This window comes from Choristoneura fumiferana, chromosome 6 (genome assembly GCF_025370935.1).
Source record: "Choristoneura fumiferana chromosome 6, NRCan_CFum_1, whole genome shotgun sequence".
Classification (NCBI taxonomy): Eukaryota; Metazoa; Arthropoda; class Insecta; order Lepidoptera; family Tortricidae; genus Choristoneura; species Choristoneura fumiferana.
The window spans coordinates 17579790-17604260 of record NC_133477.1 but is presented as its reverse complement, the minus strand read 5'-3'; the positions used below and the strand labels follow the sequence as shown (position 1 = coordinate 17604260).

At 40.1% G+C, this 24471-nt stretch overlaps 1 protein-coding gene and 1 pseudogene across 2 annotated transcripts; both read left to right on the top strand.

Annotated features, from left to right (window-relative positions):
- The first annotated feature begins 336 nt into the window (after positions 1-336).
- On the top strand, positions 337-13444 carry LOC141429231 (probable RNA-binding protein 46). Of its 2 annotated transcripts, none has more exons than XM_074089502.1 (7): positions 337-633; positions 3181-3299; positions 3770-3861; positions 4230-4342; positions 5476-5658; positions 6281-6444; positions 11107-13444. In XM_074089502.1, the coding sequence occupies exons 1-7, from the start codon at positions 457-459 to the stop codon at positions 11306-11308; spliced, it is 1050 nt and encodes a 349-aa protein (XP_073945603.1). In that variant the 5' UTR covers positions 337-456; the 3' UTR covers positions 11309-13444. The 2 variants fall into 2 exon arrangements, with proteins under 2 accessions (XP_073945603.1, XP_073945604.1); XM_074089503.1 differs by lacking the exon at positions 11107-13444 and adding an exon at positions 9597-9710.
- Positions 13445-13604: 160 nt separating this feature from the next.
- Positions 13605-22512, top strand: LOC141429223 (uncharacterized; annotated as a pseudogene).
- The last annotated feature ends 1959 nt before the right edge of the window (positions 22513-24471 follow it).

Below are 24471 nucleotides of genomic sequence, written 5' to 3'. Positions count from 1 at the left end.
CTAAAAAAGGTTTATACGTATGATTTAGTTTGTTTGAGAAACAAAATGTAACGGATAATTCCAAATTCAAAACTTTTGTTATTTTCACTTCAACTAACTTTAATTTCCGGTGTAGCACTTTATAAAAGCAACTAATAGTTTTTATTACTTTTAAGACAATATGGTTCATAAATAAATATATGTCTTAATATTTCAAGTATTTTTTTTAATATCATGATAAGGTTTATGTGTTTTTTTGATATTTAATAATTAAATGATCAAAATTGAAAGCTTTGAAGGTCACTTCCACCATTTTGGAATTTGTTTCGCCATTTTCTATTCACAAGTTGTCAAAAATCGTTCGCGTATTTCGTTTCTTTTTGGAACGCAGACGCACGGATAACGCGTTGGTGTAGTTAGTGGGACCTATAAATTATTTTCGAACGTATTATTTAAGATTAATTTATATTGGCTAAAATGCCTCCTGTTAAGCATTATTCGTGTAGTGAAGTAAATCAACATGAATTATCATCGAGATTATTATCTCTAACAGAAAATAACACATCTTATACACTTACGCAAATAAATGGACAGAGGATCTACAGGAAAGCTCCTCATGCATGGTCCGGGCCGGAGCCATCGAGAAACTGTGAGGTAAGAAAGATCAAGTCCTGATTTGAATCGAGGCGCCGCGCCGCCGGGACTGTCATAGGTAGGTGGGTCCGTCTAGTCTGTCTTATTATTCGTGATCGCAGTATGTATCCACATACTAGAATTCCTTGTTATACACCTAATTCAGTGATTATCATTTAGATGCAACTATTCCAGTCCACAGCTGACCAAATGTGATTTTCCCTGGTTTCAATTTATCAGACTAGAAGAATGCTACTTAACACTTTCCCGCTAAAATTTTGTCATCTTAGCTTTTTTTTGGTTATGTACCTAATAAATATAGAATTAAGTTTTGTCAGTGATTCATTATGCTCTCGTTCCACCCAGCTAGGGTACTACAATTTAGACTACCTACCTAGGTATTTCAATAGGAATGTATGTGAATGTGCCAGTTATAGGCCACATTTATCATTTACTCGGTTCTTGCTTAGGCCAGGTCTTGTCGGGACGCCTTCATGTCATGATTGAATGTATGTCCGCGATCCCATGGTGCGCCCATATTGACAAACTATTAGTTATTTTTAGTGGGACGGTGCTGAGCCCCTCATAAGTTACCTCTGTGGCAGAGTAAAGCAAAGCATTTTTACATCGCAAAAGAAGCTCTGGACGCTTAGTTGGAGGTTAAATCCAACGCAAAGTGGGGCGTTAGTTTGACGCCAATGTCTGACATCGTGACGTGACGTGACCCATCGTAGCTCAGATGGACCGATGATTTTTCGTGAATACGAGTTTACTTGCGGTGGTTCATAGCTGTTTTATTATAATCGGTTCAGCCATCTTAAGATATTGAATGACAATGTTGAGGGTTTTCGACTTCAATAGCGTCGTTACCATTAACTCATTCACTGCCACCGACGCATATATGCGTTTTCGGGACTTCGCCCAGTTGCGCTGTCATAATTATGCATAATTTTGAACGCACATGTACGTCCTGTGGAAGTCAGGTGGCAGCAGGGCTTCAAATACCGGTAAAAAGTTGGTACCGACGAGGCTTGAATCATGAGCTTTTTTAAATTTGGACAATTTAAGAGTTATAAAATAATAACCTAACAAAACGACGCTATCTATAAGTACTTACCTATTATAATCGTACCTATTTTTAACCCCCGACGCAAAAAGGGGTGTTATAAGTTTGACCGGTATGTGTGTCTTTGTGTCTGTTTGTGGCACTGGCACCGTAGCCACCGATCGCATCAAGCATCGATCGATATAAAATAAAAATTGTTTTCCCATTGCTGGACTTAATACCCCGTTCCTACATGTCGTGTGTTGAACCGGTGATAAGTTTCTCGTTGAGTTTCGGTCATTTCAGATAACCTAACCAACATTTACTTAGTTGAAAAGAGTTACTTAAGTTGATCTCTGACATGGTCATTTCATAGTTTAATATCTTAAAAACGGCTGAACTGATTTTTATCAAAGATAGTTAAGAACCACCGCAAGGAAACTCGCTTTCACGTAAAAAAAACCGGATCGAAATCGGTCCATCCGTTTCCGTGAACAGCCTCAGCCATTAGAGCACGTCCTACCTACACGACATTTTTGTCACGTTCATTATTGTTGTGACTAGGTAGGTACGCGATATTGACACTAGTTAGGTAGGTGCTTTTCAGACCGACATTAAAATGCGACGTGCCAATCTTGTTTAGACAAGGGGTTTGCTTGCATTATACAGAAATGAATGCGATGTGCGTGATGTAGGTACGGTCAAGGACTTAAATTCATGAGCCGCCATGGAACCTTTTCACAGTACGTAAATGTCATAGTGACATCGCTAACAATGAAAATCGTAATGATTTTTCCTTTGAAAAGGTTTCATGGTGGCTCATGAAATAAAGTCCTTGACTGTACCTACCATATCACGGTTTTCATTAGACCCGGTCCAGACGGAGCGTTTCGCGCGCGAGGGCACTCTCTCGCGTAGACACTCCCTCGTTCCCGATTTCCCGACACCAACTAGCAACAAGTAAAATGCAAGCAAATGTACTAATGTGGTCTTTAGATCTTTTAGTATACTAGTACGAAGTCTACCGTTTCGTTACTTTTTGCTATCTCCCTCTCAATCAAACTCGAGAAATCGTTCACTGAGTCAATAGGTACCGCTTGGTTTGATTCGGTTGGCGCTCGGCGGGATTCGGGATTATTCGGAATAGCTCGGAGCAATTCGGTTTGATTGCTGTCTCGAGTCGAGAGTAGGTACTAACTATTTAGTGAAACTCTACCGACAAATTGTACGAGCACTGAGCATATTCACACCACGCTACCTCAACTTCGAGTTTCGTAGTAGCCCACGTTTTTCTGTCCCTCCACCTCCATCCTTAGGCCACGTAACGTAGTACGCACTATGCTGTTAGCAGCGCGGTTTTAGCGTGCTTCTCTCCTCAAAGTATCGCTTTAAAAGAGATCGCGCTCTTAAACGCACGATTAGTTGCGCTCCAGCCAGAGTATGCCTAATGAAATTAGCGCTAAGATTAAATTATAGCTAGACTTACGTACTTATTTATTTAAGGTCTGTTTCTCTGTCGGCAGGTATTCATTGGTCGGATCCCGCACGACTGCTTCGAGGACACGCTGGTGCCGCTTTTCCGGCAGGCTGGCGAGCTTTTCGAGTTCCGGCTTATGATCAACTTCTCTGGGTGGAATCGCGGGTTAGTTATTTTGCATGCAGGCAGATCTATCTTCAGGTTAGAAGTCGGAATGGAGAGACGGCACCATGTGGGGATCGTGTTAACCCGGAAACTTAGGTAATCTGGTGGAAATGGAGTTATTCAGGCGGCCCCATTGCTGGTACCACGCTTATGTACCGCGTTTTTTTTAACTAGCTAGGTTTCGTAACCCTGCACCAGCGTGTTAGAACTGTTACTTATAAGTAGGTACCTACCGAGTTAACTGAATCACGTATGTACCAGGGTGGAACCCTTGTGCTAATAGTGTCATGTTGACATCCCATGCGTCTGCTAAAGAAAACATGGTTTAAGACAGTGATGGTTTTTAGCTATGCAAATAAGTAACCCTCCTTCGGGCAGCCGGGTAAAAAACCGGCGACGAACAAACCTAAGATACTGAACTGACTGATGTAATGCCATTAAAACTAAGTAATTTTTGCTTTGTCCCGTAGGTATGCGTTTGCCATGTACACGAATGACGCGGAGGCTAGTAACGCCATACGCATGTTCAATAACTACATGATCCGACCCTCCTGGCAGCTTGGTAAGTGGATTTTCTCGGGATATTGTATTTTTTCTAAATGTGTACCTACCGCAAGAACTATCAGCAGAAATTTAGTACATAACGAGTTTTTCCTTTAGTTTATTTCAAAAACATGAGTACGGCGACATGTCTTGCAAAAGATAGATAGATGCCTTATCACCTCTTTCCCTGGGGTCCTAAAGCTACTTAGAATTACGTTTATTCAGCGAAAACATCATTACAAAAAAAGAAAACACGTTCGAAAATATCATCGAGTCGAGCCCAACCGAAGATCCAGCTCTAGGTTACGCTGGCGGTTATTGGTGGATCGTTCCTCCGGTAATGTCTTGATCAGGCAATAACATAAGTTTGTGGTTACCTCTTAACAGGCGTGTGCCCTTCAATCAACAACTGCCGCATCTTCATCTCGCGCATACCACCGACCCTGTCTTCTGCCGAGATCGTGCGTCTGCTCTACGAGCTAACTGACGAAGTGCAGGAGGTGAGAAATATCTTGTTGTTACACTATTGTTTTTAATAATTCTTAAAATTTACTAGCTTGTCGGTACAGTCGTATTCATAAACTTATGAGCAAAGATTCGATCGAAAATATCTGAACACGACGTAGAAGCTTTATGAACTCGACTCTACAATAAAACTGAAGAAAACTGTATTAAATTAACACTTGAGACAAAGCCAGTTGAAATTTACTACCCGGCTACTGTCGATAAATAGGGTTGCCAGACAGCCGCGGCCTTACCAATTGCGAGGCTCCGGGCGGCAGGTCTTTGCGAGGCCCTTTGTCCTTCGTGAAAAGTACCTATGTGATGCGAAAATATAATAAAATCTTCATCCCAGCCTATATACGTCCCACTGCTGGGCACAGGCCTCCTCTCAGAATGAGAGGGCTTGGGCCGTAGTTCCCACGCGGGCCCAGCCTAAAAAAATATCTATATTTTTTAAATTTGCTTGGATTGTTGCGCGAGGCCCCTGCAAGAGCGAGGCTCCGGGCGATTGCCCTGTTCGCCACCCCCTAAGGCCGCCGCTGTTGATAGATGGCCGGGACATCCGGGATTGTCCCGGAATTACGTGTCTTGTCCCGTGTCCAGGAATTACACTTTAATGTCCCCGGATTTCGTCTATTAACTAACTATACTTAATACTAGTTAAGTTACGAGAGCTACTTCCTTCCATACTAAAAATTGAAGCTGCGGTTAACATTGACGGCCGGTTTTCAGAATTCACATGCCTGAGAACTGTTTTGAGGTCCTTAAAAAAAGACTTGCCAAATGACTCACTTTTTTAAAACGAGCAATTCTAATGATTTTGTCACTTTTAAGAAAATAATTGGTTTTGTGCTTGTATTTACCTAACGAACAAATTCGTAACCCTCGAATTGTCCCGGAGATGAAATGCCTGTATCTGGCAACCCTAGTCGATAGACCGCCCTTCTCTGTAAACACACTCTGAAAGAGTTAACGTAAATCAACGAAATATGCATCTTAATTACGCGAGATAGAGTACCTTTTTGCGTATTTACTACCTTGTTGCGCAGTAAATATAAAAAGGATGTAGTTAGAAGAGATTACCTAGCTCGAGGCAAGTCAATGAATCTGAGGTCGCGACTTTCCTAAGGTCCGCGTGCGTCGCTCGATCGCGTCGAGCGCCGCCATCGTGGAGTACAAGTCGCACCGCGGTGCCGCCATGGCGCGCAAGGCGCTGGTGGCGGCCGCGGCCGCCGCGTGGGGCTGCGGCGCGCGCCCCGCCGTCGACTGGTCGCTGCCGCAGTCACCGCAGCTGCTCAAGCAGTACCGCGAGGTAACGCCCCTCACCTACACTAAAAATGAAAGTCTTAGTTATTAGTTAGCTGAAATTTGGTAGGCATATGTAAGTTGGTGGCGAAAATTCGAAAATTCATTCTTCGTTAACGCATTCACTGCTACCTGACTTCCACAGGTGCCACCGACGCACATGTGTGTTCAAAATGTATTTAATAATTATGACAGCGGCACTGGCCGAAGTTCCGAAAACGCATATGTGCGTCGGAGCAAGTGAATGCGTTAACTACAGGATTTAAAATGAAAGAATATATACAAAAATAGTACTATGAAGTTTATGTTACATGGGTCATTTGCAAACAAGACGTAACTTTTGAAACGTAAAGAAAATGAGACAGTAATTAAACTAGTAATTCCTTTAATTGTAACGAAACTGATATTATAAAACTAAGTCCATGTTATTTTTCTGGACGGTATGATATCATCGCAAAAAAGTAGGTGTAGCTCTACTTACCTGACTTCCAGTGGTGCCACCGACGCACGTGTGCGTTCAAAATGTACGAATAAGCGGCACTAGGCGAAGTTCCGAAAACGCATATGTGCGTCGGTGGCAGTGAATGCGTTAAATAATAATGACGCGTGTGGTGGGTCGTGTTGTGCAGGTGGGGCGCTGGACGGCGGAGCGCGGCGTGGAGCTGTGCCGCGTGGCCGAGGAGGGCGCGGCCGCGCCGCCGCTGGCGCCCTCCTACACGCTGGAGCCGTGGTCGCAGGCGCGCCGTCTGCGCATGATCCACGAGGCCGCGCGCCGACACCCGCCGCCCCCAGAGTCAGTATTACATTATTTATGACATAGCAAACGATCGATTGGCTCATCTGATGGCTAGACCACCACCATCCTTGGATGCCTGCGACACCCCGAGGATTGCTGATCCGTTGCCTGTCTAGTGGGTTGAGATAAATTTTCCTCATGTATCTAGTAAGACAGTGGTTGGGTTTCGGACGGACCTTACACTAGGTCAATATTTGACGCCATACGAAAGTGACGGGGGGGGGGGATAATAATACATTAGTATCTAGACAACCATTCCTCCCGCCTAACTTCGATTTTCTGACTTGTATGTTATGTTAGTAGCCTTGTCCTGTGGTTTCGCTCTTATCTTCAAATAAAAAAATAAGCTAGTTGCTTATTCTGCTGAATTTGAAAAAAAAAAACATATTGCTCCTCTATGATATTTATGTGATATCTCTGCCAAATTTCAAGTCTTCTGCTCCTCCTTACTAATATTACAAATGCGATAGTCACTGTCTGTCTGTCTATCTGCTAAATGAAATACCTTTTCACGCTTAAACCGCTGAACCCATTTTTAGGGTTCCGTAGCCAAAATGGCAAAAACGGAACCCTTATAGTTTCGCCATGTCTGTCTGTCTGTCTGTCCGTCCGCGGCTTTGCTCAGGGACTATCAATGCTAGAAAGCTGTAATTTTGCACGAATATACAGTTGTGGTCATATAATTAAGAACGATTTTTTATAGAGAAGATTTTTTCAAACTGACAAGTGTTACTAACTGCATGTATATTTTTGTACTTCTCTTGGTATCGTAAAACTTTTCCGTACTAGCGGTAAACTCATTTATACATATAATTGGCTAAAAAATAAATATATAAACTTTATACATTACATCTAAACCTAGTATTACTACTTACTGGCTGGTCATATAATTAAGAACACTGAATAGTTTATTTTTTATTCAAATTTATATAGAGAACGGACGGTCGCTTTGTGGTTTTAGGTTATTATTCGAATAATTTTGGCGCCATTTAGTGCCGTAAAAGTCTTAAAGGCGATTGCTTCATATAAAAACAATGGGGAAAAATAAAAGTTGTGATAAATCTACAAGAGAAGTAATACTAAAACTTTGCGACAAGAATTGGTCGTATAAACACATAGCCGATCATCTGCAATGTTCAAAAACTATGGTTTTCCACGCCATAAAGCATTTTGCCATGTCTCAAACTACTTCAAATGTTCCGCGTGTACCTAGACAAAGAAAGTCATCTCGTCGAGATGATCGAAATATCGTTCGTTTGGCAAAACAAAATCCTTTTAAAGGGTCTAATACCGTCTAATGAGTTAAGAAAAAAATTTTTTGCCGAAAACAACCCTTCAGCAATCTCGGCACGCATTATTCGAAGGCGTTTGGTAGAAGAAAAGTTGCACGGAAGGATAGCAAGGAAGGTGCCTATGTTGAAACGGTGTCATAGGCAAGCCCGGCTTGCATTTGCAAGAAGATATGAAAACTGGACAGTCAGACAGTGGAAAAACGTTATTTTTTCTGACGAGACAAAAATAATTAGGGTATGTTCTGATGGCAAACGATATGTAAGATGGCCTTCAAATAAAGCATTCGACCCAAAGTACACAAAAGTGACTTTAAAGCATGGCGGGGGAAATGTAAAAATTTGGGGATGTTTTTCTGGACATGGTGTTGGACCTGTTAGGCTGATAGAAGGAAACATGGATCAATTTCAATACAAAAACATACTGGAAGAAACAATGTTACCATATGCTGAAGGCGTGCTTCGGGTTATTTGGACATTCCAGCATGACAATGATCCCAAGCATACTGCACGTACCGTTAAGGAATTCCTCACATCGCAATCAGTTTCTGTCTTAGATTGGCCAGCCAACAGCCCCGATCTTAACCCAATAGAGCATCTTTGGTGCGAAGTCAAGAAAAAGGTTTCAAATCGACAGTGTGGCAATTTAAGAGAACTGTATGACGTATTCTTAGAAGAATGGAACTCTATCTCTCTTGCGAAATATCAAAATTGATAGATTCAATGCCTCGCCGGTGTAAGGCAGTAATAAAAAGCCGTGGACATGCTACTAACTATTAATTTTAGTTAAAATGTATTAAATTCCTTTTTTTTCTGTACAAACTTCACGTTAGTGTGATTTAGTTAATCTAAGTTTCAAATAAAAAAAACTTTCGAGCAGTTCAATAAATCGTTCTTAATTATTTGTCCAGCTTCATTACTATTTTAACTTGTTACTAAAGAGAATAAAAAAAAATTTGTAAAAAAATGTCAGCAATTTTATTATTTATTCTTAATCCCGTTTGCTCTATTCATGTGGCTATTTCATAACGTAACTAGTTACTTCTAAGAAGGAACCACGACTACACATGACATGATTTAGTTAAAAATAATCTGGAACTTCAAATCGTTCTTAATTACATGACCACCACTGTATATGGTAAACCATGCCGACAAAATGGTGCAATAAAAAATTGAAGAAAACTTTTTTTAAAGTACCTCTTCCCATAGACGTAAAGTGGGGTTTTTTTTCTCGTCCCATCTTGTAGTGTGGGTTATCCTTGAATAACCGTTTATCGTTTTAAAACCATTAGGGGGTTGCTAAAACGAATTTTCGATTCAGTGATTCGTTTGCAAAATATTCAATTAAAAAATTCCATTCCAAAATTCAGGATGGTAGTAAGTATATCAAACGTACAAGGAAAACTTTAAGAGTAAATAGCAGCCTAAGGTATAAAATATACCTTAACTTGGAATATTCCGTACAAAATACGAAATCCTTAGAAAAATATTACTTAATATTTTCGTAATGGCTACGGAACCCTATTTCGGGCGTGTCCGACACGCTCTTGGCCGGTTTTTTTATGAAAGGGTCTGACAGGCCTGCCATAGTAAAAAATTGCCCCTGGCAATTATAAATTTCCCTTTATAAGATATCGTTTTATCAAATTTTAAAGCAGGATATACTCTTGGTTTAGAAACAAAATAGTTTTTTTTTTTAGCCATATACTTTGGTTCGATTTTTTTAAATTTTGATATAATATTTCATTTCAATAATTGAGAAATACTCAAAAAAATTTATGACACTTGGCGTAAAAATTACATAAATTGTTTCCTCATTTAGTAAGATTTTCAAAAAGGTACAAATGTTGTCAATTTTAGTGACAAGTTTGGATAATAAAATTGAAGAAACGTACATAAATGGCACGGTGTGACTTAATATTCGAATTATGACCCCGAACGAAGAACTCTTTGCCGGCCAAGGACAAAGGCCGCCGTGACTGATCCATCTCTGGATAGTTGTGTCCATCCAGCCATCGTGGTAAGCGTCACATACTCGGAGAGTCGGTAACTAATCCTGAATTCCTGATTAGCGTTTAAAAAAACTTGAAAGAAACCCCGTTTTTTATTAACTAATTTTATTTCCAAGTTTCATTCAATAAATTGCAACGTTTAATTCGGGTAATTTATAATGTTTTTAAGATAAACTGAACTTTCTTTTCAATATCTGTGGTTTCTTCTCAGGTTTACAAGTTTCTTCATTTCGGCGAAGTATTTATTCAACAGCCATAGTCTCGGAAACTACCGTCCCTCTGAAACTTATACTATATAATACGAGAGCGAGAGGGACGGCACGATACGAACTTCGAGTTTCGCAGTAGCCCTGCAGAACGACAAACTGACTCAACATTATGGTATTGCAACATAGGGCATGAAATAAGAACTGAAAAAAAAAAACCCTTTTATAACTTGTTTTTGTCGTTTTCAACAAAAAAAAAACTGTTTCATTTCAGCATTTTCAACGCTAATCCTTATGTCTTAAATCTATCTCCATGCCATTCATATAAATCGGTTTACGGGTTTAGTTTAGAGTGAAGAGGCAACAGACAAACAAAAATACAGATGAGTTACTTTCGCATTTATAATATCAATTTTGCAGGTGGTAGGACCTTGTGCAAGGTCCGCCCGGATTGCTACCACCATCTTGCTCGCTAATCCAGCCGTGAAGCAGCAATGCTTGGACTGTTGTGTTTCGGCGTGGAGAGTAAGACAGCCGGTGAAATTACTGGCACTTGAGGTATCCCGTCTTAGGCCTCTAGGTTGGCAACGCATCTGCAATACCCCTGGTTTTGCAGATGTTTATGGGCAGTAGTGATCTCTTACCATCAGGAGACGCACTTCTCGTTTTCCATCCAGTCGAATAAAAAAAAAACGTAAGTAAGGATTATCATTTCTGATTCACAGTCGCAAAACCTAAAACGGCTGGCCTACTATCTATCCTGTGAGAATTTCGGAAAATCCCTTGTAAGTGATTCCTTGTGATCCTCAAGGAATATATTGTCTCCCAAATTAGTAGTCTGGCTCCTCCTCCTCCTTAGGCAACCGGGAAAGTGATACGAGCGTGAATTAGGGATGGCTTCACCACGCAGATATTGTACATTTGGCATACTGATTACTGACGTTATTATAATAAATCGGCAGCTTGGAAGGGATAGAATTGGCACGGCGTCACGCCACTGCTAGCTCCAGTGGTTTAGGCTGTGCCTTAGGCATCAGTTCTTTCGGTCACGTCACTCTTAAAATTAGAACTTACTGCATAATCTGCAGGCTCTTCCCACATTATATGTACAGATTTCAGTTGTGATGGTTATAATCAGTGTGAGGTGCGCAGATGGAACGGGCGCGGCATGGAGTCTCTGATGTCGTCGATGGCGTCACTGAGCCTGCTGGGCGGCGCGCTGGGCGCGGGCGAGCGCGCCGTGTGGGCGCCGCCCGGGCCGCCCGCCGCGCGCCCGCCCCCCGCCAACGACTTCAACCCCTGGACCGCGCGCCACCCGCTCCAGGAGTTCATCACGCCCCACAACGAACAGTGAGTCGACTGCTACTATCGCTGGGTGACACTGCTACCGACAGACTTGCCTGTTTTACCACTCAAAATTCCTGTTATATTATGAGACCGGAAGCCGTTGCGAGACTCTTAAGCCTAAGCGGTAGATCTTAGATCTTTTCGAACAGCTAATTCCCTATATGTCCAATGTTGATGAGAAATGCGAAAGTTATAAATGTTTACTCGTGTTATTACGTGTCCACCCTGCATCACAGATAGTGTCTTCCATAAAATATCAGGACTTTAACAGAGTGGTGAAACATATGGCCCTTATTGTTGTGTATGTGTAATTGTGTAATTGGAGGGTACACTACCCATTGATTCATTCAGTGCAATTTAATTCACTTTCAAGAGTATACATATCCAGCACAGCTACACAATCTTTAATACACAACCTTTTAGTTAGATAGTGTCGTTCATATTGTAACGTTTGCGTTAGTCTTGGAATTCTCCCTTCCAGTCATCCTTTTGTTTATTTTATGATAATAACGATGTCTTCGATTGAAACAAATTTTTTGACTTTCTTTTTGTCGATTTCATTGTCTGATGAATGCGGGAAGGGCCTGCAAATTATGCAGAGTGAATTCTTATTTTGTTTTTGGAAATTTAAACCTTGAAACAGTTTACTGTTTGTGGCTTGTTAACCCTCTATTGACTTCTACTTAGCTTCCGTTACTGAATATAGTGTTCGCGGTTTTTCTAGTAGTTAATAATCGTATAACTTGTAATTATCGAAGGATAGAGGGCTTCAAATTGGCCTACAGTCTACTTTGGTTTAAAGTTCTCTAGTTTCAATATATTTCTGGAAACATTTATTAACTTCCTTGCAATTACTTGACTAGTAATTAAAAGTACATGATGCCGTGTCACCCAGCCTACTTTTATAAATCTTAATTAATTAAATTTTAATCCTTGATTAATTTATTGCATGTATTGTTTAAGAATGCAAATGTGTTGTCTTGTCTTACACGTTTTGTGCTTGTGATGGAGTGTGAGAGGAATGCTGCACCTGTTGACTTGATGTTCATTGTTTTTGTTTTGTTACTAACGCTGTTTTAATATCAACACGCCTGCTAAGCAGAACTGCTAGATAGTTAATACAAAATACTGACTTCTCTAGATCATCATAATATTTTAACGCCATTATGCCTAAAAACCAGCATCGAGGGCATTGTGCGCGGAATGATTGAAAAATACGTTTAGTTAAGCTCCGTGCTGTGATTCTTGCATTTAAAGGTGTAGTCTACTCGATTCCTTATACAGATCATCATGCAAGTGGTTTCTTGCTAATTTTGCTTCACAGGCGTTTTGATACTAAAACCAAACGCTTACTAAGAGTGTTTACATGTTTAAGTTGCCATTTTTACTGTTGACACGTGCAAATGTTTTTTGATGGTCACCGAAGCAGCTATTTCTACAACGTTTTTATGGCAGCTTGGTGTTGGTGTTGCAATTCAGGTAAAAGAAAAAGAATCCGGTCTTCATTTGCTAAGATGCAATTTCCTTTCAGTTTTGTTGATTTTAATCATGCAGCTGCTGAAACAATTTTTTCCTTTTTCCTGAATGTGCTGGTCTGGTGGTATTCACACTTATTTTCTCTTGCACTCTCCATATTTCGTAAGGCATAAGAGAGGTAAATTTTACTTTTAGACAATTTTAATTTAACTTAATATATTTAATTAATCTAATTGAATTGCATAGAATTTAATGTATTAAAATTAAAAATTGTAAGACAGCATCGATATATTTAAGAATGTAACTACAATATTGTTTTATGTTATGAATTAAGGGCAACCGCCGGCTCCGCCGCGCACGGATCATTGCAATGCTGGCAATCTCCATTTTTTGATGTTTTTTCAACGAAATATTCATGTTATTGTAGTTTACTATTTCTGTGTATGATCAAGTCTTATTTAAAATCAGGTTTTAAGTAAATCAATTTCGATCTGTTTTCTCAGCAATGAACAAACACAGCATTATGAAATTATCTATCATCTACATTTCAATATGTATGTATCTACATTTCAATATGAATTTATCTCTCGGACTTTTATGAGATTTTTAAAATAGTATTGCATGCGCCGGTTATGATTAATAAATTTAAGTATAATGGTTTAATGTCCTTGGTGTTTTATTTGTAACTCGCTCCTCTGTTTCGGCTGACTAACAACTGACAACGCTTAAGGTTTTTGCACGCACATTATCTGCTGGGAGAGTCAATGCTGCGGAACATCCCGCGCTGAGGTTTTCCTTCAATGTCGCTGCGCGTCGGCGCCGGCGATGCAGCGGCAGCGTGGAAATGCGCGCTCAAACAAAAACCTGCGCCCGCGACGCGCGGCCGCCTGCCTCTGCCTCGCGTCCTTCTGTTAGTAAACACTATGAAATGTACTATTATTATGTCAACGACATAACGAGCGCTCGTACGCGTGAGGTCTAGCGTGAGGTGGAATTGATAGAATAGTTGTGTTATCGTGCTTTATCGCGACATGGCGCTCTGTGACAAGTGGGTCGCGCTCAAGATAGTGGAGTTCGTGAGTATACCCCTTTGATAATGTGCAGCTACCGTCAGTTCGATAACATTTCGCATGGATACCTAGTAGTTATTGTAAATGGGTCGTTTTTCCTGGATTCTCATTCTCCTACCATTAAGCTTGTCAGGTGATGGGACTGCTTGGTATAGACCGTTTGTATTTTGGTTTGAACGCAATGTGTGGATAAACATTTACTACACAAGTTAACTTAAAACCATAACACAGCATGTTGAAACACTTGTGAATGCGAGGTCAGAAAAGGGCGTAAGGCCCACACCGTCCCCTTTTGTGAAGTGATTACCTGTTTAACATCAGCGAACAGGTTTAGCATTATTTAATAAAACAATAATTAACAATAGTCACGTATAGGTATGCGCAGCTTGCGTACCTACCTATCTATGTCCAAGTAGCGAGCAAGCATTAGATAAGTACCAAATATCTCCGACCTTCTTACGACATCAAAACACTTGGCTCGATCACGTTCGGTCGGTTCGAAGAGGTCGTACATGGCAGATTTCGTCACTGTTATATTCGTAATTCATTAATCTGTCCGAGTGGTTATTGAAACTAATAGTACATACAAGCATAACCCAATTTTTTTGTTTCCTTAACGAGTGTCCTTCAGTTAGATAGCATAGCTGTTTTACCCACGACATACCTAAACGTTAAAAGGTGTTTAATTTGGAATACATAAGTATTAACAGATGTCTTGCAACCTAAACTCCTATGATAAAAAAGTTAGGCGAGTGCGTATAGTCTTAGGGCACTTAAGATTAGGTATCTTATTACTGATTCCTAGTTGCAGTTGTCCTTGTAGATTGACATAAATAACATAGTAAACACCCAAGTAATTATGACTATACTCGCTAGTTTTCCCACAGCCACACCTTTAATCGCCTATTTATATTGTATACCTACATTTATATCAACCGTGAACTTATTCAGGTATTCTTTTTAAACTTAGGTACCTAATCAAGTGCCCCGTACCCGCTGGTACAGTCCACCTGCATTAATATCTGCCACAGCGGAGCGTGCATAAATATCTGACACGTCCTACCGGCTCTAGAAATAGTCTTATCAGATATTTATGCACGCGTTGTGTCAGATAATGGTGCTACTGACTGTACAGCAAATGTCTGAATATTTAGGGCTCTGTGGGGGCCATTGGTCATTTTTGGATACTTATACAAGGGTTTAGCAACCTACTTATATTCTCAAAATTAAAATAATCAACTTGCATACTCAATTATTATGCACTTCTAACTTGCTTGAACGTCTTCTTACAACAATAACATTCCAATCATCGTATATGTACCTACTATACTCGATTTAGGAGGATATTGTGTTTTTGTATGTATAAGTAAAAAGGCAAGTTTTCCGTAATCTAGTCACGTATAACGAACGAGATGCAGTGTTGCGCGGACGCAGCGTCTTCAATGTCGCTCCCACGGTGGACGACGGCTATCGGCTCGAAGGATTGTTGCTGGACCTTTATGTATAGTCAGTAACTCGCAAACCATTAAAGCAGCGTTGCCACCAATAATGTGCGAGGATATATAAGCGTATATTGGTTAATGAAAAACATATTCCTCGCACATTATTGGCGGAAACGCTGCTTAAGCAACCCCATGTTATTAAGGTATTGTGGGGTGTGTGGAAGTGAAAAAATATTTATTTTCCACTAATTATTATATTTATTATACATACAATTTAAAGTTAAAAATTCATTTATTTAGGTACAATCATAATCCTTAATTAAATAAATCATCATTAAAAATATATAATATAGAAATGACTAATGTAACCTAAACTAACATAATAAAATTAAATAAATATAAAAAACGTAAATAATAAAAACCATAAAATCATCAAAAACATAATATCAAATATAAAAAAATATGAAATGTAACCTACGCAACTAACAAAATAACCTACCCCGCATCGTTCCTGGCGCAAAAGTATCTACCCATCATACTGGTCGCATTGCCCCGCTGAACGGCGATGAACAACCTCTGCACCAGAAGCGCCCCGAGCCTGAGTCCAAACCGCGCTCCCGCAAACGCCGCCCCTCTTCCTTGGGGAAAAGGCTATAGTCTCAGCACCAACCAACTCCCAGTCGTCTACCGCAAGCGGAGCCCATTTCTCGCCCTTCCTAAGAGCCGCCCCGCAGAACTTGAAAAGAAAAGAATGAAAAGTGCTGACACACATGGGTAGCCATAAAAGGCACTTTCCATTCTGCCAGGGCACCAAAGTTAAACCATCCGGTCTTTTGCCATCCGACCGACTGAGACCCGGAGGCTCCAAAGCGCACGGAACATAAGCAGAGACCAAAACGCCCTCCGAATAATGTTAAGGGCGTGATGACGAAGAAATCTACCCGCACAACAACAACTTAATGCTTGGTGACCGTTGCTGTCCACCATAGAGCCGCAGATTTTCCAATTAAATCTAAACTAGAACCATTTATTATTATGACACTGCACCGTGGGAACGTTCTAGGGGTGGGTCTGGAATTAAACGGTTCGACTGTATATGACAACATTGATTTATGAGTCCCTGTGTATCCATGAGTCGTCTAACTACCCTGTGTATCTAGTGTGTATCTATGACTAGTTGCTTACTATCTCCGTGTGCCTTACGCTTATCTCAGATTAGTACCTTAAGTACCTACTTTTTATAAACCATTGAAAACATGGGTGTGGGCTGGTAAGTATAAGTAGTTTCTAAAACATGTTTAGCGCCGTTCGTTGGTGATGGTATGTCGAGCGTGTTGTAACTTTTACGTCAGAGCGCGTGTTGTCTTTCGACATTATCGAGTGGATTTCGAGTTGACACTCCCCGTATTTTACATATGACTAGGTACTTAGTAATTTTCTCATTTTGGAAATGCAGAAAAGAAGTAGGTAGCTGGAAAACAAGAATCGATTCCGTTATAGACGGTACCTATTTAATATTGTTTTTTTACTATATCTGGTCTGGTATTACTTTGTTGATGTTAGATAATACTTAATTAAAAGTTAAAATATTTATTATTTCTATTAAAATGGTTGAAATGTAACCCTTCAAAAAAGATTCTTCTTCAAATAACAGGTAAGCTTATCTACTTATTTGGTAGAAGGCTATTAATTAGTCAAAATGTCGTACACCCGCGATAATATAATTGCCTAAGCAAGAGTTAGATATAGGTTCTACAGAAATATGGTTTTAGGTTTGTACCATTTCGATAGATTAATCTAGAACTTTGCAGCATGATTATAAATGCATTTTTAGATACTTGTGTGTGCATATACCTAACATTCTTTATAACTGAGTATTACCTATCGCACGTCAATAAGACCGGATCTCTCGAATCTTTCACTGGTACAGAATTTTCCAGGAAGGTGGGTAAGTTATTTTTTTAAATTATTCTAATTGGGTCCTGGGCAGGCTTTGACTAACAAGCTTAGACTATAGAGATCTTGCTAACAAGGTTTAGGGCTGTTTCACTACTCCGATAAGTTTGATATTTGTATGACATATTTTCATTGATATAAAACACAGTCTTCACACAAAGTTTATATATTTATGACATTAAACCAGGCGGTGAAACAGACCCATATGGAATGTATTGTTGCTCTGAAGATAAGCTCTGGTTGAGTTCGAAACGCGCCAGTGAAGTGTGGTGGTGGTGATAGATGGGTTTGTGTGATTTGTGTCTGTTATTACAGTGTGAAGGTGGAGAAATTGCATGAACACACATTTCTTGCATATTACGTACATATCTTTTGATATGATATGACCTTATGGTCGCGGGTGAGCAAAGTAATTGTTTCAGTTCATTGATATGGACCTCCGCAATGTTCTCCTACCTAGTGGTGTTACTAAGAACCTGAGTAACCTGATTATGAAGCTTGCGGTCCCGGGTTCGATCCCCGGTCGGGTAGGTATTTGTATGAATAATACGAATGTTTGTTTTCGGGTCTTGGATGTTAAATAAGTATGTAAGTATATCGCCGGATGACAAGCAAAACTCGCTAAAATGTCTGTCACTGCTCTTCAAAAGGTTTGTATGTATGTAGGTATGTAAATACTTTATTGTACATAAAACACAAAAATGAAAAATAAAATAGTAATTTCGAAACACAGATGCACAGAAAAACCAGAAAAAGAGACCAACGCTGGGAATTGAACCCAGGTCCTTAGCATTCCGTGCTGCGTGCTATACCGCTACACCACCACTGGACGGAGTACAGATGTACAGATGTTTGTCTCTTATTTAGTCACTTAAGCAGCGACACTAGCGACATCTATGCTGTAGCCGTCATCGAGAAACTTTCAGCACTCCATTGGAACTAACCGCTCACCCGGACAAGAGATGTCGCTTTTAAGTTCTCTTTTTCTGGTTTTTCTGTGCATCTGTGTTTCAGATTGTATTTTCGATATTGATTTTACGGGACGACCGTAAAAGTAACAAAATTTGGTATTTATTATCTAAATAAGTATGTTTATTCGTTACCTAGTACCCATAGTGGTACGTACGGTCAGCATCAAAAGTAGCTGGTTACTTTTTTACTCTGTCACATTAACACATTTGTCAATCATGTATGGCGCTAAAGTAAGTGGCTGTAAAACGACAAAGTACAAAAGTAACCAGCTACTTTTGATGCTGACTGTACATGCTTTGCTTAGCTTGGAACTAGGTCAATTATTGTAAATTATTATTATTTATCTATAATAACTAAAGTGTTGATTTGTGTCGCAGTTGTTTTGCGTGGCGTGCCTTGTGGGCAAGCGTGTGTCGACGGACGACGAGGCGCGGCTGTCGCTGCTGCTGTCTAAGCTGTCCCGCGAGTGGTCGCTGCTCACCTCCGTCACGTGGGACAACGTGGGGGGCGCCTTCGCCGACGCCGTCTATGGAGGTAACGCATCCAGAACAAGGGCAGATCCAGGGGAAGGGGGGAGGGTCATGGGGGACATGACCCCCTGGGCCCTGGGCTGGATCTAAGACAACAGTAGATATTTTTCTAAATTCATTGATTTTATATTTCAATTCCAAATTTTTACCTTTACGGTCATCCCGTAAAACCTAAATTGAAAATACAAACTGAAATATTGATGCACAGAAAAACCAGAAAAATAAGACCAACACTGGGAATCGAACCCAGGTCCTCGGTATTCATTGATTTTAATTAATTATATCTTTCTGCGACAAAAAAGAAGAATTTGTTTTGCTATCATCATCATTCCAGCCTATAAACGTCCCACTGCTGGGCACAGGCCTTCTCTCAGAATGAGAATGTTTTGCTATGCTATATGATAAATGTTATTGAACAGTAAATAAGACCGCCCCCTAGCTATAATGCTGAATCTGCCTTGATTCAGACAGCTCGCATTAACGACACCAAAGGGGGATCCAGCTTTATAACCAGTTAACCAGGAGGGGGGGGGGGGCGTACGCGAAATAAAGTGGGATAAAGAATAAAGAGGAGAACGAGAATGCTCAGTACTGCGAACTTTATGCGCTCTAACTCAAAAACGGCTGAACGTATAAAAACTTAATTTAGACAAAATTTATACTAAAATTAAAGTTCTACAACTTTGTAATAGGTAGGTACACCAAAATAGTGACCTTTAACCTCGAGTACCTAGATATCCTGTGAGACCTTTGAGATGAGTTTAAGAATGCCATAATAAAGGTTTATACGATTTTCCAGCTTCTAACCTCATTCCGAGGTTGACTCGATTAAGTTGCTTATGTAACTGAGTCATAATCATAAGATAGTATGATAATTTATACTACAACAGGAAAATATTGACTATCTGTAAAATATCTGTCAATTTGACTGATAATAGAATTAAATTAAATATCGATTCTGTGAGTACCTCTCTCTCAGTATCTATATATCTGAGTAGGTACGACCTATGGAACGACTATTCGGTCTGGTATGTAACGAAGCGGCGTCTACATCGTTAAGTGTCGTCAATTGTAAACTTGATTAGACGAGTGACCAATTGCATTACGTAAGGAAGAAAGGTGATCGTCTAACCTTTGACGCGTTCGTTATGCATCTCCGTGCCCAATACCTACCCTACATACCTACGTAGATCACATACCCACTAACATTTATACGGCACGTACTATGGAAGTTAGCTCTTTATCATCGCTGTCTTACCATATGTCAAAAATAAATGGTGTAGGTTGTAGGTATGCGATTACTAGTACACGCGTAGGTATGTCAGTATTAGGTAAGTATAAATTAGGGACCATTTTAATAACACGCGAGACGTTTGAAATAAAACTTCAAATGCAAAGGACAAGCAACCAAATATCGAGTTCACATTATTTAATACTGGCGTAAGATTCGAAGAGACATTCAGAAATATTTTCGCTACGACAATACAAATTATAATGTCATTAAAGATGACCCAGCGTTCTAGATAATTGCTTTTATGACATCATGTTTTTGGATTATATCTACTTATGTACCGTACCTACCTACTTAAATCATTATTTACTTCGCCCTACAAACATTTTTTAACGAAGAAAAACGTGATTTTTAAATGGCATATTTCTAGCACAAGTTCTTACAAAGGCTTTACGTGCCCTATCATTAAATTCTACTTTTATTCAAATAAGTTAGATACTACCTACTCAGTTCTAGTAGGAATACTGGTACGGGCTGAAATTAATTAATTGTACTTCGTAAATAGAAAAAGGCTCTTGATTTCGATAAGGGTTGAATTATTTGTAGAGTCGACATCATTTACAAAAGCTCTAAAAATGATATTATTAGGTAGGTACTTACCTACTTACTTACTCATACTTTCCTGTAGGTAGTATAGGTTGTATGATGTATTTTAATGATTGTTTTGTCGTCAGGTTACGTGATCATCACCTTCGGCCTGCTGGTAGCGCGTATATTCCAGGAGATTCCGAGGGGAAAAAGGATTCTAGAGGGTGTCCTCCTTGGTTTTGGAATGCTGTTCTTCCTCATTTTGGGTAATTATTTGAAAATATTTCTTGATATCCAACGATCCTTGGTTTTCTTAAATAACCAGGGTTCTCCATTTGAGAAATTTAATCAAGGTTAAGAGGTTTTAGAGTACAAAGTGTAAAAGTGATATAAAAACCAATAGTTTTTTTTTTTTTAATGATATTTTACTACGATGCGAAGTCCATACAATCTCACGGCCATGACTTGAGCCATCAACAGAGAAATAACGTCATCGTTTCCACGCTTTTCCTTTGTTCATAAAGCACAAGTGTCAAGGGTCCATAAAGATGGTACGAATATTGATGCTTAAGATTCTATGTCGAAATTATTTGCTCCAGGTGGTCTCGAGCTGGCATCTCTAGACTCAGTGCCGCACAATCTGGTGGTGAACGCGTCTGTTCTTGGCAGCCTGTCTCTGGTAGTGGCAGCCCTTTTCCTGTTAGACCTCATGGGGCCCCGGACCTACACTGCCGTCCGTCATGCCAGACGGATCCAGTCTCCTCGCCTAAAGTAGATAAAAAGTAACCATATTACACAGCAGACTACGAATGGAATACTTAATGGGAAACAAAACGGCAATGTCCCACCTGAAAGGCCAAAGGATTTGGATCTAGGAAAGACCAAAACGGAAAAAGAAAATATTACTAAGACAGACGGCTCAAGTTTATTTGACTCTCCTAGCCATGGTTATACGAAATTCGACGATAACATAGAGACAGAGTTAGAAAAGTCCAAATTCGGTTCGTTACGAAACGGAATCGAGGGAGGAAACTACGTCCGTCTGTCAGATCCCATCTCGCCTATGTCTGAACATGATAAACTGCACTACGAACAAGAACTGGCTAAGTTTAATGAGAGATACTTCAGAGATTACTTGGATAACTTCGCCGGGAAACTCGTTGCGAAAGAGGACTATCTTCCGGAGCTGCAAACGCCCAAGTTCGCTAAAGTGAGATCGGGTAGACTGAAGAGTTTGTACGATGAAGTTTCGCCGAGTTACGAGCAGGCGCGCAAGTCTCCTACAAGAGCGAAGACCGTGCCAGCTCCGACGCTGCAGCAGCTTGAGGATTATTTGAGGACGTCGCCGGCGAATAGGTCGCGAAGAGCGGATACTCCTGCGCTTTTCCCTATGGAGCCCATAGAGGAGCGGGATAGGGAAGGCACGGATGTGGACGGGCGAGCGTCTGGGACGCCCACCGACCCGGATACGTCCAGTACACGGCCGGCAAGTGGCCCGATAAGCGGGAGATCCGCACTCCCCGACACAGTCCCAAATAACCGCCAAAGAAAATCATAATGCTCTTAACCTCTAAGCAAAAAAGGTATGTTTGGTTTGAGGTGCTGATATTAGTGAGTATTGTCATGTCAATTCTGGTGCGGTAGGTATAATGTATTTACCTACATAGTGCAGTTACTTGACGACGATTTCAAATATGTGTTTATTTTATGCGCTCTTCTGTTTGGAATCTTCCAAAATAATGGAAGTGTTGGGAATAACCCAGGCGTTCAGTATTATTATGAACATTGAGTGACACACTGATTCTTTTGTTGTGTAAGTACGACTTTTGTACGAGTGTGTGTGAAATAATTATAATTAGCAAGAAGCCGTTTATTGTAGATAAGTAGTAGGTAGGAACTAATAAATTTTGTATAAAGATAGACATAATAAACTAATTTTACACGATCATTTATTTTTTCTTGGCAATGGTATTTCCAGTATTCCGGATGTGGCATTATTGTAGGCGTTAAAGACAAAATTAAAGCTTAATTAAGATAACTAATACCAATTGTATGGAACCTTTTAAGTTTAAGTCGAGGAAGTTCGTTGCTCCAACACTTAAGCTAAGATTACAGCTAATTTCAAAATAATGAGTTTACTACAAAACACACCGACTTCCCACAAACAAGAGACTTTAGATTTGAGTCATTTGTCATATGCTCTTGAGCTGCCGCAGCGTAGTGACGAAAAAAATGACAATTAAAAATATTAAAACCACAAAAAAGGGAACAAAACCTAATCCTAATTAAAAATGAAATCAATCTTTGTCAAGGATTTAAGTAATTCGTCGGAAAATTATTTTGACATCGCTTCCCTGTTGTTCCATTAACATACTCTAGAAGTGACCATGGTTGCATTAATTGTATTCAGTTTTGAATAACTGGGCAGTACATATTGTCACTCAAGCGTAATACGTCGCTTGAGAACTTCCTTCTTATTTGTGTACGCGACAACTTGAAGCCTTGAATACTGTAAGCCCACGCTTGATTTGTTACACTTTGTGAATGAATTTCGCAACGTTTTGTTCTGCTAAAAGCGTCTTCGTGCTAATGCAAAGGACCGCCAAACCGAGAATCAATGGTGCCGTTTACGGGAGTGTTGTAATTTATGCCTTTGAACTTTGTTTAGCGGCGGTCAAGAGCAAGTTGTGCCTTCTTATTAAGAACACCACCAGAATAAGAATAAGTTACGATGGACAGTCGTACGACAGTCAACAACAAAAATGGGCAACAAATATAAGATTTAGGGGTGTTCACCATCCATTGATTAGTGTTAAACTGACGGTTAAATGTGATGCCGTCTCCGTCTATTCGATCAAACAAATAGAGACGGCATCACTAAACTCAATGGATGGTGAAACACCCCTTAAATTTAAGGAAACACACTGGATAGTTCAAGTCACTAGCAGCAATATCTGCCCCAATAAAGCGTGCATAGATATCAGATAAGTATCGTCGATGATACTGCAATACCCGGCGGTAACCGACGTCATCGACGATACGACAATATGCCAGGGCGCGGTAGGACGTGTTAGATATTTTTGCATGCTGTGTGATATAGTGTGTTGTGACTGTACATGGCTAGGTACGAGTATAGAGCTCAGTAACTGGTACCTAAGCATTTTGATGTCAGCGGCAGCGGTCAGTCGCGGTAATGAAGGGACGAAGACAATGGGGATTGTGTGAATGTGACCCCAAAATGACTCTGAATTTACGTCGATAATAACAGCTAAATATCCTAATGGCTGGTAGAGAGTAAAGAGTTGACTATGACTGAGTGCTACACTGTTGAATTGTTGATGCTATATATATGTAATAAAATTACGAGGTAGAGGTCTGTTGGAAGCATAAGTGGCCATTTCGAGATTGATAGTATCTCACCGGAGGTTTTTCCAGTCAAAATTGTATAAATTGCTTATTTTATTTATGAATATTATGCGCTTTTAAGTGTTAAAAAGTAACAATTGTTTCAAAAAGTGCTTTTATTGTTGTAACTTTTACACAGTGTTCGTACAAATTCCGTGTGGCTCATAGGTCATTTCGGAGATGACTCCAAAAAGTGGCTAAAATCTCACCTGAATGGTGCTCAAATAACAATTGCCATTGTTTGAAAAATTTCACAGTGTTCGTCTATGCAATAATTCTTGGGGCAAAGGGTAAATTATATGGGGGATGACTCCAAAATGCCTCTCCTCTCACCTGTAATGGCATCTCACATATGACAGCCACCGAGACGATCAAGGTGTAGTAGTCTATGTAATCAATGATCTCATTTGTGCAAATGTCAGCGAGAACGTTTCTACAATATTATGAGCATCGAGCACAGGGAAAGCTGGAAGTGTAAAGTTTGGTAGAGAAGTCGACAA